A 12,977-nucleotide genomic window follows, 5' to 3' on the forward strand; every position below is an offset into this window, starting at 1 on the left:
TTTGTAGAGAAATGATACAAACATCACTGAGAATTGTACATTTTTATGTAAGAAATGCATTTTGGCTCCCAAGCTTTCCACTCCTTAGACCTGACTTTCTGTTTTTTACAGGACACAGAAACAGCCCCTCTCCATCTCCATTAAAATGATGCTTTGTGCCTCCAAGGTGTTTTGTCACAGAGTGACATCACCCAGAGGCTGTGCCTGGCCTGGGATGTTTAAGGGCATCTTGTTGGGTGGTGGTGGCCAAGCCAAGCCCAGGGGCCTGTGCCAGGCCTGGGTGGCCACGGTGCTTTTGGTGCTGAGCACTGGCACCCACCTGTCCCCTGTCCCATTCACAGCCCCTGGCCCAGGACTGCTCCTCCAGCACAGCTTGGCAGGGTCTCAGAGGTGAGACATGAGGTGACATGTCACTTCAGAGCAGCCTGAGGGGAGGGACAGTGTCCCCCCTTCGCCCTGGATGCTGCTGGGGCCAGCAGTGCAGCAGGACTGGCCCTGTGGCAGCCTCCCCAGGAAAGCTGAAGCCATCCCTGCAGCCCAGCCTGTCCCCACACCCTGCAGGGGCCAGCCCAGCCCTCCTGCCAGCAGCTGGTGCTCTGGGAGAGCAGAATTCCCTTCCCACCCCTCGGTGCTTCCTGTGCTCATGGAAACTTCGCTGGGACCGAAGCCCTCGGTAGCCAAGAGGTGCTGGAACGGTGACAAGCTGATCCACTTCCAAGTTTGATTTTCTTCCAAATATGCAGAGCTGCTTTGGACTGGGAAGGAGTAACAGCAGCCTCCTATTCCCCCACTCCCAGGGCCAGCACAGGGCAGGGAAGCTGCCCCTCCTTCTCTTCAGCACTCTCACAGTGGGAGTCCCACCCGGGGTCTAAAGGATTTTCCGTTCCCTGATTCACCCTTAGCCCCTCGCTCGCTGAGCCAGGTGCTCCTCCAGACCCACATCCTACCCTGGGCAGGGCAGAGCAGCCTGGGGCATCCTGTGCCCTTGCAGCACCTCCTGACAGCTGTGCCCACCACCAGGAGCAGGGCTATGCATGATTTGGGATGACCCTAACCTGCCACTGTGCTGACACGACTCGGGACACGCTCTCCAATCCTTCAAAAGCAAAGGAGAGGACACCAAAACTGGTATGGGCTGGGTGTGGTGGGAATTGTGCTGCTTTGATTTAGGAACTCAAAGCTCGCTGGCACTCCAGGCTGCTCCCAGCCCACTGCATCCAGCCCTGGCACCCCAGAACTGGTCTGAGCGCTGCTGCTGCGGGAGAGCTGCGTGCTACGGAGACATGGGGCAGAGCCTGCAGCCCCAGACACCTGCAAGCAGCCCTGCCCTGGCCAGGAACCAGCAGAAAGTGAAGCTCAGGGGATGCCCCGATCTCCCCATGGCTGGAGGGGGCGGCAGCAGCGCTCAGCAGGTGCAGCAGCTGCAGCGCTGGCGGGGGAGGAAATCTTGGCGTCCACTTCAAAGGCACTGGGGCTGCGCTGGGATTGGAGAGGAGCTGCCGGGAGGCAGCGCCTGCAACGGGGACTTTTGTTACCAAACCCTGCTGGGAGAGGCAGGGCAAACACTTGCGTGAGTGTTTGATGGCTGAGGCTCCCGCGTCTGCCGCCTTCACAGCTCCAATCCTGCGACATTTGTGCTGCTTGGCGGGAGCCAGAGAGTGGAACAGGCGCGTCTAGAGCCACCTCCTGCATTTGGCAGGGAGCGCTGTGCCGAGAGGAGAAGAAAATGTGCTGGCGGGAGCGAATTCTGACTTCACGCTCGTCACTCGTTACTTACACAGCGAAGGAATTTGTTTGTGTAATTATTTTTAGCCCGACAGCATCTCCGAGAGCTGCAGGATTCCGGTGCTGTGGGCACGAGGAAGGGGCTCTGCTCCTGCCCCTCACCAAACCCAGCAGTGCCCCCAAGCCCTGGTACAAACTCCCCAGCCCTGCCAAGCCCTGGCTTGGCTTTGCCTCTTACCTACAGCGGGGGCATCCCTGGAGCTCCCAGACTCCAGGAGCACCCCCAGCACCCCACACACCTGGTGGGACGTGTCCTGCTCCATCAGTGAGGGTTAAACCCGTGTGAAATCCAGCCCTTGGTGCTGCCCTGCAGCAGCACAAAGCTTCCCAACTTCAAGGCAGTTGTAGCAATGCCGAAGGCAAAGGTTTAATTCAAAGTGAAACGCCTAGGAAAAGAAGGCCTTTCCTTTATAAACAATTTATATTATTTGACTATTACCTGATCTGAATCTCTGCTCATTACTCCTAGCAATAATAGACAACAGCTGTTAGCTTCCCTTTCTCACGTGGTTTTTGTCCCGGTGTGCGCAGAGTGAGGTTACATCAGACCACTACAGATATGTTCAGGAGTGCTCTGGCCAAGCAGACCCCACGTGTGAATGGATCCTCGTTAGTACCACTGAATCATCCCTCCTCCTCAGGTGGGGCTGCTCCTCCCCAGCCTGAGCTCACTGGCTCTGCTTGCAGCAGCTGCCCACTTTTGTTCTTTCCTTATTGTTTTTTTCTTTTTTGGCTGATTTGCTGGATAGGAAGGGTTGTTTTCAAACCACCGGTAAGAAAACATTGTGCCTCACTTTGATACTTGTACTTCAGAGGAGTACAGCAGCAGAGGGGAACAGCCAAAATCTGGGTGATTTGTTGGGTGGGTTTCTCCTTTTTCAGCCATCTCCTGATGAAGCCTCGTGCACGTCCTGTGCCAGCAAGAAACCCCAGTGCTGGGACCTGCAGGGAGGGGAAGGGGGAAAGAGAACAGCTCAGCCTCAGCCACACAGTGCCAGCACGGGGGCTGCCCCAACCATGGCACCTGTGGCCACTGATGGGGCTTGTCCCCACCTGGGCACACTCTGGGCCAGCCCAAAGCACGTGGCTCCACCTCCAGCCAGGCTGGGCCATTCCCACTGCATCCATCCATCCCCAGGTGCCTCTCACCGTTTACTGCCCTTCCTTCGGCGTCTCCTCCTCCTCCCGCAGCTGCTGCTGCCGTGCTTGGAAATCTTCATCTGAAAGGCAGAGGCAGGTGGGGGCTGTGGCCAGCTGCACACCAGGGCACTGCTGCACCACTGCCCAGCTCCAGGGGAGGCAGCCCAGCTTTCCCCAGGGCAGGGTTTCCTTGCTCAGAGACAGAATTCCCAGTGGGACCTGGGGAGGTTCTAGCAGAACACACCTGAGAACACTGGGTGGAGGTTTTTGGCCCACAGGGGTATTTCTGCTCACATCTGAGGCAGCCCTGGGGTGGTGTGGCAGGCACCATGGCCATGCCAAGCACAGCACACCCAGCACAGCATTCCTTACCATATGCATGTCCTTCCACATCATCCAGAAGATTTGCTGTGGAAGCCGCTGTCCCCATCCTGCACCCTCTGCTAAGGAAAACCTGGTTTGGGGCCAGAATGGCACCAGTCACCCTTCCCAGCCCCCCCTCTGGCCAAAGGAACTCCAGAGTGAGCCCCCCCCCCCTGCCCCACAGCCCCTTTCAGGATACACCTGGTGCTTCAACAAGTGTTTTCTTTTTGATTTCCTCATCTTCGTCTTCTCGGAGAAGGCTCTGGCGAGTTCAAACAGCTTCTTGCGTGTGGCTGGAAGGAAGCAGCTGGTGAGGGGCTCACCCAAAAACCCTCCCAAAGCTGCCATGGGAGGTGGGAAGGACAGGGCAGGGCCAGGGGTGTGAGAGCCACCCACACCCCAACACCCTGTGATTTGTGGCAAACGCTGGGCTTGCCAGACTCAGAGAGGGAGACAGGGACACCTTGGTCCCTGCTGGGAGGTGCTGATGTTTTACCCTTTTGCTGGGATGTTTATGACTATCCTTTCCCAGACTGACCCACCCCTCCCAGTGTCCCCAGTGCCTGCAGCCCAGCTGAGGCCACCCAAGGTCCAGTATGTGGTGGGAAAAGTTTGTGGTGACTTCTCAGAGAAAGGGTGAGTTTGGGAGAGTGCCAGGTACCATCTCCCCCTGCCCACCCCAGTGCCAGCTGCCCTGCAGCCCTGCCAGGCTGCACTGCACTCACATTTTCCCATGTGTTTGAGTTTGTCTCGGAATAAGGCATCATCAGACACGGCCCCGCCGGGGACAGAGGGAGCCACGTCACCTGCAAGGCAAACACCTGCTCACCTGGGCCTGCTGAGGGGACAAATCACTTCCACCACCCCATCCCAGCTCCAGCAAAGGGCAGAGCTGGGCAAAAGCAGGTGGGATGAGGGTGCTGGCATGTGGGGCTGGCTCTGGATGGGCAGCCACAACTCCAGAGCCGTGGGCTGGCAGCACACCCTCACTGTGCTCAGACCCTGCTCCCTCCAGGGTCAGCAGCCCCAAATTCCCCCAGGCTCTGCCTGTGCTCTGGGGATTGGATCAGGAGCAAGCCCAGCTCACTCAGGGAAGCAGAGACCCCCAGAGCCATGTCCCTGTTCCCCAGGTCTGTGAGCCCAGCTGCAGCCCTGCCAGGCTGCCCAGCCCCACACGGGGCCATCGACAGACACCAGCTCTAATTCTGACTCTGGGCAGCTGCTCTGCTCCGAGGTTAATCAGGATTACTCAGAACAGTCATTATGCCTCCAGGCACAATCCTCTGCTCCAGTCCAGGCACGGGAGGAGGGCAGGGCTGGATGGAGGCAGGATGCAGGAATACCTCCATGTGGAAAGGGCAGGAGCAACCATCCCCACGACCCACCAGCTCCTCTCCTGTGCTGGAGGGAGGCAGGGAAGGATCAGCCAGTTTCCTCCCTCCACAGACACTCTGGAGGCAGCTGGGCAGAGGGATGGGAATGCAGGAGCTGTGGGGGATCCTGCTGTGGAGGGACAATGATCACATGTGTCTTGGAAGTTACCTGATAACACGGAGGCGAAACCAAAGTCGTTGCTGACAGCAACACTGGTCGACTTGGATTTTTTTGACTCATATTTCAATCGATCTGAAAAGCAAAAAGCGCGGTGCCCGCTCGATCAGAGCCTCGAGGCAGAGCACATGGCTCTGCTCCCCTCTCCCCTGACAGCCCCGAGGGACAGGCTGCTGGCAAGGGAGGCAGCTGGGGCACAAGCACTTTGATGGGAGCCCGCAGCAGCAGAGGAACTGCCCACCCACCACAAGCATACCCGTGGTTTTCCTGCCACCTGCAGTGACTGCAGTGCTGGCAGGACCCTGCAAAGCACCAGGGACATGGCTGGGGAGGGCTCAGAGGGCATTTCCAAAGCTCCTTGGTATGGACTCTGTCAGAGATGCTGCAGAGGGGTGGGCAGGGGGAGGAGAGCAGGAGTCCACGGGGCAGCTCAGACCACCAGCCTGGCCATAACCTGTACTGGCACAAGCCCTGACCCCACGGGCAGGACAATGCAGCCAGTGTCACAGCAGGGCACACACCCAAACAAGTTTCTGAAGGCCCTTTTCACCTCTCTCCAGGGCGAGCAGGAAATCCCGGTTCCTCTGGAGCTCCTTCATGAACTCCTCGTTCTGCAGGAAGAGGGCGATGCGCTCGTCCTCCAGGTACTGCTTCCAGCGGCGCTCCTGCTCCAGCGAGCCCGGCCCCCGCGGCCCCGGCCCCCGCGGCCCCGGCCCCCGCGGCCCCGGCTGCCGGCAGCCCTGCGAGCCCTGCGGGGAAACGGGCTGGGTGCCAACCTCGGGCTCAGCTCTGCCCCTCTGCTACACCCCCGGCCCCGGTGGGACTGCTGGACACAGAGGGGTCCCTCCCTCCTCTACCCAACAGCCCAGGGGAAAAGGGACAAAGGGCATCGCTGGCCCTTGGGAAGGGGGACAGGGCAGAGGGGATGGATATCCCACATGGGAACCTTTAGGAGCTCCTTTTGCAGGCTGGCACAGACACGTGGTGGTGTGGAGGCATGAGGAGGGTCTCTGTCCCATCTCTAGAGAGCAGAGTCTGCCATGTCCTGCTGACAAACGTCCCTGCACTGTGAGGCAGTCACACCTCACACCTGGGGAGCAGCACAGACGCTGCAGCACTGCCTCATCCCTGCCTACAATATTTATCTGATTTGTAGCTGCTCACAGAGAGCCATAAAAAGCAAAAGCACACAATTACTGGGGAAAGAAAAGGGCAGCTGCTCCTCTCCTCCCCCTGAGCCCAAATGAATTGGCACGCTCCTATTCCCAGAAAGGTAATAGAGCCCGTGGAGCTCAACTTGCAGGGCAATCATTCATGAAAACACAGCAGGCTGCCTTTGGAGATGAAACAGGAGGGAGGAGCTGGGTGCCTGCAGCCCCCAGTCCCTCACCATGCCAGGAAGGTGCTGGATCCATTTAGGGGTTCCTGTGTTAGCAAAGGGCCAAGGAATGCCCCAAATTGTGGTGTGCCTGGAGCTGAGCTGGATGCCCAACACGTGTTGGGGCTGCTCATTCCCCATGGGATGCTGCCCATTGCCTGCCTGCTGCTGGCACCCAAACCTTGTGGCTTAAAACAAGCAGGGAGCACACATGGACTCTAATTTCCTAGGGGCAAATTCTCTGGCTTGCACTAGGTTTTCCACCCAAATTCCACTGCAGCAGCACTCAAATGCCCTGGCAGTGCTGCTTTCCTTAGGAGCATTACTGTTCCTTCTGCTCCTCACCAGAGCAGCAGGCAAGACTTTAAAAAAATTGAAAATATTATGTGCTTACAGCAAGTGGCATTTCTGACACTAATCACTGGGATAATGGCAGAAAAAATATCAAAGCTCTGCTGAGAGCTCTTTCACACCTTGCCCACTTCAGTCCCTGGAACAGGACACGCTCCAAAACTTTTAGTGCACACCTGGTACCCAGATGCTTCCAGCGTGCTGATGCTGCAAGCTCAGGGTGGCTGAGGAGTGGGATGCAGCTCCACAGGCTGGCAGGGCACAGGCACAAGGCTCACCTGTGTGCTGGCTGTCTGCTGGGGCAGGATGCGCAGGAAATCCTCGGGGAGGTTGCCCAGGAGCGGCGGGTTCCAGTTCCTGTAGTGCCCAGTGCTGCCAGGGCCGGGCACGTCCGTCCTGCAGGGCAAGCACAGGTGAGGAGAAACCCACTACACCTGCCAGGGCAGCGTGGCACAGGGGCTGGCACAGGGGCTGGCACAGCAGGGCCTGCCCAGCTCCACCAGCAGGGCTGGAAACCACAAAACCCCAGCACATCCCTGAACCTGCAGTGTTAGCATCACCTCTGGAGAGTGGAAGGTTTTCCCAGTGTTTGGAGTCTCTGGGAGCTGCATTTCAAGCCCTACACTGCAACTCTGCATGGTGGCCTTTCCTTCTCCTCCCTGTTTCACTCAGACTCCAAAACCAGCCTGGTGGAGCCCCAGCACTGCAGGATTTGCCCACAAAGCTGACAAACATCTCTCACCAGATGTCACAGCCAGCCTGCACAGGGAGCAGGAGCTGGCACAGTGGTGCCCAGGGCTCACCCTGCTGTCCCACACCTGCAGGCAGAGTGGTGCTGCCAGGGGACAGGTGAGAGCCAGCTGAGGTGTGGGTTAGGAGCCAGCACAGGGCCTGGCTGCCCAGCACCTGGTGTTTTCCAGCAGAGCTGAGTGCTCCCTGCCCCCAGGGGCTGATTCTTGCCATTCCACACGCCGCTGCCAGAGCAGCTTTCCGGCCCCTCAGCTGTTCGTGTTTCAGACCCTCACAGGGATTTCTGAGCCAGCTGTGAGCTTCATTCATCTCCCTTGGCTTTGTCTCACTCCACCCTATAAGGAGCAGGGCCAGGTGGCCGTGCCAGGCCAGCCTGAGCCCCGTGTGCTGGCCCGGGTGCCCCAGGAGCAGGAGCTGGGCGGGGCAGGGCTCACCTGGGCGGGGGCGTGGGTGGGGCACGGGGGTAGCGGCTGCCCAGGGCGTGGCTCTCGTAGGCAGGGGGTGAGTACACGGGAGGGGGCTCCTCGTCCGAGCTGTCCGGCTCCAGGGTCCGCTCCAAGATCTGCGGGGTGAGAGGGTGGGCTGAGGGAAATGGACCCCAGCGAGCCAGGGCTCCACGTGCAGCAGCAAAGCAGGGATGGCACGGGCTGAATGCTGCTGCAGGGAGGATGGGGAAACCTGCTGGCACCGGACCTCCTGCACCCACGGGGGGTTTTGGTGGAGTTTGGAGGTACTGCTTTCAAGGGAAGAGGGTGAGTGAGCCTCTCCTTGGATTCACACAGCCCTGGGGAGTGTCTCTGACAGCAGCAGAAGCATCTCTGCTGTGTTTTGGGCTGAGGGAGAGAGGGTAGAGCACTTTCCTTGAGCCTAAAGCACTGCCCAGGATAATCTCTGGCGCAGCAGCCCAGCTGATCCGGGCACTCAAACCTCTGCCAGCCTGCAGCAGCTGAGCAGCACCGTGCCCAGGCAGGAGGAGGCAGGATGAGACTGTGGAATCCAGAGCCCGAAGAGGAGACCCCCGGGGGGGGGGGTTACCTCGGGGGGGGATGCTGTCCTCCGAGTCCGAGCTGTCGTCGCAGCCGCTGCCGTCCAGGTTCATCTGCAGCAGCTGGTCGATGGTGGCGTCCACGGCGCCGTTGTTGGCCCTCAGCACGCACTCGATGATGTCGTAGTCCATGCTGGGGAACATGGTCTTGAAGTCCTGCATGGCCTGGTTGAACTCCAGGCGCCGCACCTGCCTGGCGGGGCGGCTGTTGTTGAGCTCCTGGGCGGAGGAGCCGCCGCTGCTGCGGCGGAACAGGCTGGTCATGGCGGGGGCGGCGGGGGCTGGGCTGTGCCCGGGCCCCTCCTCACGGGGGGCTGCCAGCCGGGAGCATGGGTGGGCGCCGGGGGTCCCGCTCCCCGCGGCCGGCGCGCGGTTGCATCCTCCCACCTGCGGAGGGACACGGGCAAAGTCACCAGGGTCACCGTGGGACAGCACCCAGAGGGTGCCCCCGTGTCAGCAGGGGACGTTTGGTTCCTGTCCCACCCATCCCACCATCCCACTCATCCCACCCATCCCACCATCCCACCATCCCACCCATCCCACCCATCCCACCATCCCACTCATCCCACCCATCCCACTCATCCCACCCATCCCACCCATCCCACTCATCCCACCCATCCCACCATCCCATCCATCCCACCCATCCCACCACACCCTGAGCCATCCCCTGAGCGTGGATGCGCCCTGCCAGGAGCTGTACCAACAAAATGCAAGGCAAGAAAAATGGCATTACTTCCACTGCTGAGGGCTGCCCAGATTGAACGTTTCCAGGTTTGACATGTATTTATAAACACAGGAAAATCACTCTTTAAAATGAAACATGGAGTCGGCTCAGAGAGTGTCAGGGCAGGGGGCTAAAATGCTCTGCAGCACGGCAAATCGACCCTTTGGAAAAGCCACCAAATCCAAGATTAACATTCACTTTAAAACCATAAACAGATTATGCAGCTACTGCTTCTCGTTTGAAAATGCAGGGCCAAATTCAGTTCTGGATTAACTCCACTGTTTGAAACGGAATTACCCCAGGAACACTTTTGATCCATAATATCATTTTCAAAGGTTTTTTTCCTAAGCGGCAGGCAGAGAGTTCAGGATAACTGTCCCTAAATGTTATTTAATGCAGAAGAACGTGCCAAGCACATTTCTTAGCGAAATGGTATAATCAGATTCCAAGCCATTAAGAGGAGCAGTCACCTCTGAAGGTCACCTGGGCTCTCCCCTGCCCAGCAGGACCGTGTGTGACAGCCCTGTCCCCAGTGCTCAGCCTCTGTGCCAGCCCACAGCTGCTCCAAGGTTCCCGGGGCTCCCAGGGGCTGCTGAGAACAAAACACACTTGCAACACATGGGGAACTCATGGGAACCAGGGCAGAACTCGCTTTTTGCCACATTGCTTTACCTTCATCCCCAGGGACAGCGCTGCTCTGCTCGGTACCAGAGGAACCACGGGGATGATTCCTGCTCCAGGCTCGTTCTGCTCTCCTTCCCTGGCTTTTTTGTCACTCGGGAAGCATTTGCATTTGGATGCACCACAACAGCACCCAACCAGTCCCACACAGGGTCCCTGGGCTGAGCAGGGTGCCAGGGGGCAATTCCTGTGGAATTTGCTCCCAGGCAGGGCAGGACCCAGGGAAAAGCAGCAGGACAATTACTGTCAGGCACAAGGGGCCATTTCCAAACAGCACCAGGAGCCCCCAGCTCTCTCCTGCTCACTAATAATATCCATTTAACTGGTCACCCAGCCAGGAGCTGTCTCCACCCCAGTAATTGCGAGTCCCCAGGATCAGCTTGGCAGGAGCCAGGCTTGGAGCAGCGCTGTGCGAGCAGAGCAGGAACAATTCCGACAGCTCTGCCCGGCTCTATTCACTGAGGACAAATAAATCCGCTGGAGTCAATTAATAAAACACTGCTGCTCAGTTCCTCCTCCGCTCCCCTGACTCATTCCCAGCAAAGAGCCCGCATTGTTCACACCTCTGGAATTATACTTTAATTGCAATATTGCATGGCTGGTTTAGTCACGTATTAAATTGAGTTGTAACACATTCACAGGGTACACACCTCCTTACAAGATTTGGCTACTCCAGGAGGATGGGGAACGAGCCTGGACACCCACGGGAACACAGTTTATACTGGATACACACACACACAATCCACAGATGGAGATGAGAGTTTCTGTGGAGAACCATTAGCTCAGCAATGCTGTGCCAGCCCATTAACCTCAAACAGCAAAATAACCCCCAAACCCAGGCTGGAAATCCCCAGATCTCCATAAAGTAACCAAAGTACCTGTGCCTGGGGAATCTTTGTTTCCCAGCACTTGACCTTTGAGTGTGTATTTAAAGCTTCCCTGTAACCAAGGCTGTGCCAGGCACTGTCAATGGCCCTGCCAGCCCTCTGGGCTCCTGTTGCCAGCCCCAGCTCTGGGGAGGCTTAGTCAGCACTGCACGAGAGGCTGGGACAGCTCCCTGCAAGTGCAGGATGCTGTGACTGAGAACAGCAAAGTGCTGAGCCATGGAAATCATCTGGTCAGAAGATGAACAAAATTAGGGATGGGGACAAGATATTTTACACCAGAAAGGTTCTGCTGCACATCTGGCTTCAAAGAGTCCCAGGGGAATGTGCTGGGACCTTCCCTGCCCTGAGATACACCCCAGGATTTCCAGGCTGGCAGGGCACAGACCAGGGCAGTTCACATGCCCTGAAGGCTTTTAAACCTATGTTTTCAAAGTCCTGCTGCTAATCCAAAGAAATGTAAATCACTACATCAGCATGAGTTAAAATCCAGGGGAAAGCAAACAGGCCCTTTTGGCAGGAGTAGATTTTAAAGGTGCACAGGTATTCCAAGCATCCTCCCCAACTCCTGCGTGCTCAGGTGAGCAGTGGGGAGGGCAGCAGGACCCCGCTGGCAGCTGGGGAAGGGGCTCAACATCTTCCTGGCCTTTATTTCTGTGATGTCAGTGAGGGGCTGGGAAGCTGCCAGGAAAAGCAAAATCCCTCGGATTTCCCAAGAAGGAAAGAACAAGCTGGTGTGTGAGTGCAGCCCGGGCACGGGCTGGGCTCCCCTTCCCCTCCTGCCCCATGTGCAGGACAGGCAGGGCTCACAGGACTCGTTTGGTTGCTGCTGATGGATTTTCTCCCTGCCAGAATCAGCTCCTGTTTTCCCACACAGGGACCCTGGATGCTGTTATTCATCCACAAACCCCGGTGCACACATAATCCTTCGCCCTTCTGCCCATCCCAGGAGGAGCTTAAAGGCTTTGCAAGCTCCTGGTCCGTGTGTCCCCATCCCACAGGTCACAGAGCAGGGACACTGGTGTGGCTGGCACTGCCCCTGGCAGCACAGGACAAATCCTGCAGTGCTGGCAGTGCCTGGTCCTGGCTCACTGCAGCACCCAGCAGTGGTGGCTGTGCTGGCACTGACCTGTGCCACGGAGAAAGTGCCAGGTGACATCCCAGTGCCAGGCTGGGGCCAGGCACAGAGCCAGCTCTGGGTTAGGAGGGGCAGCCACGATGTCACATCCACACCAGTTTCTCCACATGCTGGGATGGGGCTGGCACTGAAAATGCTGTGTTTTGGTGTCACTGCCCAGCCAGGACAGCACAGGACACTTTCCCACACACCTGTATGACTCTGTCTCACTGTGCTCAGGCACTGGCACACCTTTGGTGCAGTCCCTGCCCTTAGCTCACCACTCAAAAACCATAAAATACATCCAAACACAAGCTGGCCTCCTTCCTGCCAGCCCAGGGGTTCACCCTGCTCTTCTCCCACCCAAACTGCCAGTGACTTCCACAATTCAGAGCCACCTTTGCCACAGCCAAGGACAAGACCAGAGCCAGGAGAACAGCTCAGTCAGGCTCCTGGGGAGGGATAATGCTCACAGCCTGGGAGGAACACCCTCCTGTGCCCCCAGCATCCTGGCTGGGCACAGCTGCTCTCACCCAGCCTGGCAGCAGGCACTCAGTACCTCCCAAAAATGGGCTCTTCCCATGGAAGGGGCCCGAGGGGAAGCTCTGGAGCAGGCAGTGTGAAGTGGAGGCTGCCTGGGAAGAGCAGCTGGATAATCCCAGGGGTTGGTCAGACAGGGAATGTCGTGCTGGAAGCAGCAGTTGCTCAGCTCCGTGAGGAACACAGCCTGATGGAGGAGCCAGCAGCTGGAACAGCACTGGGACTGATCTCTCACAGCCCTCTCTGCTCAGGGAAGAGCCTTGGCACCGAGTGCAAATGAGAATATTCCCTTCCCCAGTGTCTGCTGTGGCTCAGACAGCAGATGGGATTGCTCAAACACTGCCCAGCCCCATCTCCCCTGCTCCTGCCACACACAGCATCACCCCTGAAAACATGCTGGAGCTGGGACCCCCCTCTGCAGCCAGGATGGGGGTGACACCACCCAGTGCTGGGTCCCCCCAGCCCTCAGGGCACTCATCCCGTGGTGGCTGCAAGCCCAGGCCTGTGCTGCCTCAGCTGGGGATGCACAACAGACGTGCAGAAGCATTTCCATGCACAGGATTATCTGGAGAAAAGGGCTGACAGCTCCTCCAGTTCCTGGAGGGAAGACTCTTGGAAGAAGTCTCAAAACTCAAGGATGTTGAGCTAGAAATAATGGCTCTGTCCAG

The 12,977-nt window shown here is 58.0% G+C and overlaps 2 protein-coding genes across 2 annotated transcripts in view; one reads left to right on the plus strand and one right to left on the minus strand.

The window, feature by feature from the left end:
- The window catches only part of MSI2 (musashi RNA binding protein 2), a 296,757-nt gene that overhangs the window by 221,798 nt on the left and 61,982 nt on the right, over nt 1-12,977 (plus strand). The window lies entirely within an intron of this gene.
- CUEDC1 (CUE domain containing 1) lies at nt 2,492-8,704 on the minus strand. Its single transcript, XM_079325336.1, is given in 11 exon segments — nt 2,492-2,727; nt 2,935-3,005; nt 3,298-3,356; nt 3,488-3,581; nt 4,014-4,094; nt 4,831-4,914; nt 5,390-5,588; nt 6,847-6,964; nt 7,753-7,880; nt 8,354-8,362; nt 8,364-8,704. Coding segments are annotated over 10 exon segments (1,104 nt in total). The 5' UTR covers nt 8,628-8,704; the 3' UTR covers nt 2,492-2,727; nt 2,935-2,937.

The sequence above is a fragment of the Erithacus rubecula genome (genome assembly GCF_903797595.1).
Source record: "Erithacus rubecula genome assembly, chromosome: 22".
Classification (NCBI taxonomy): Eukaryota; Metazoa; Chordata; class Aves; order Passeriformes; family Muscicapidae; genus Erithacus; species Erithacus rubecula.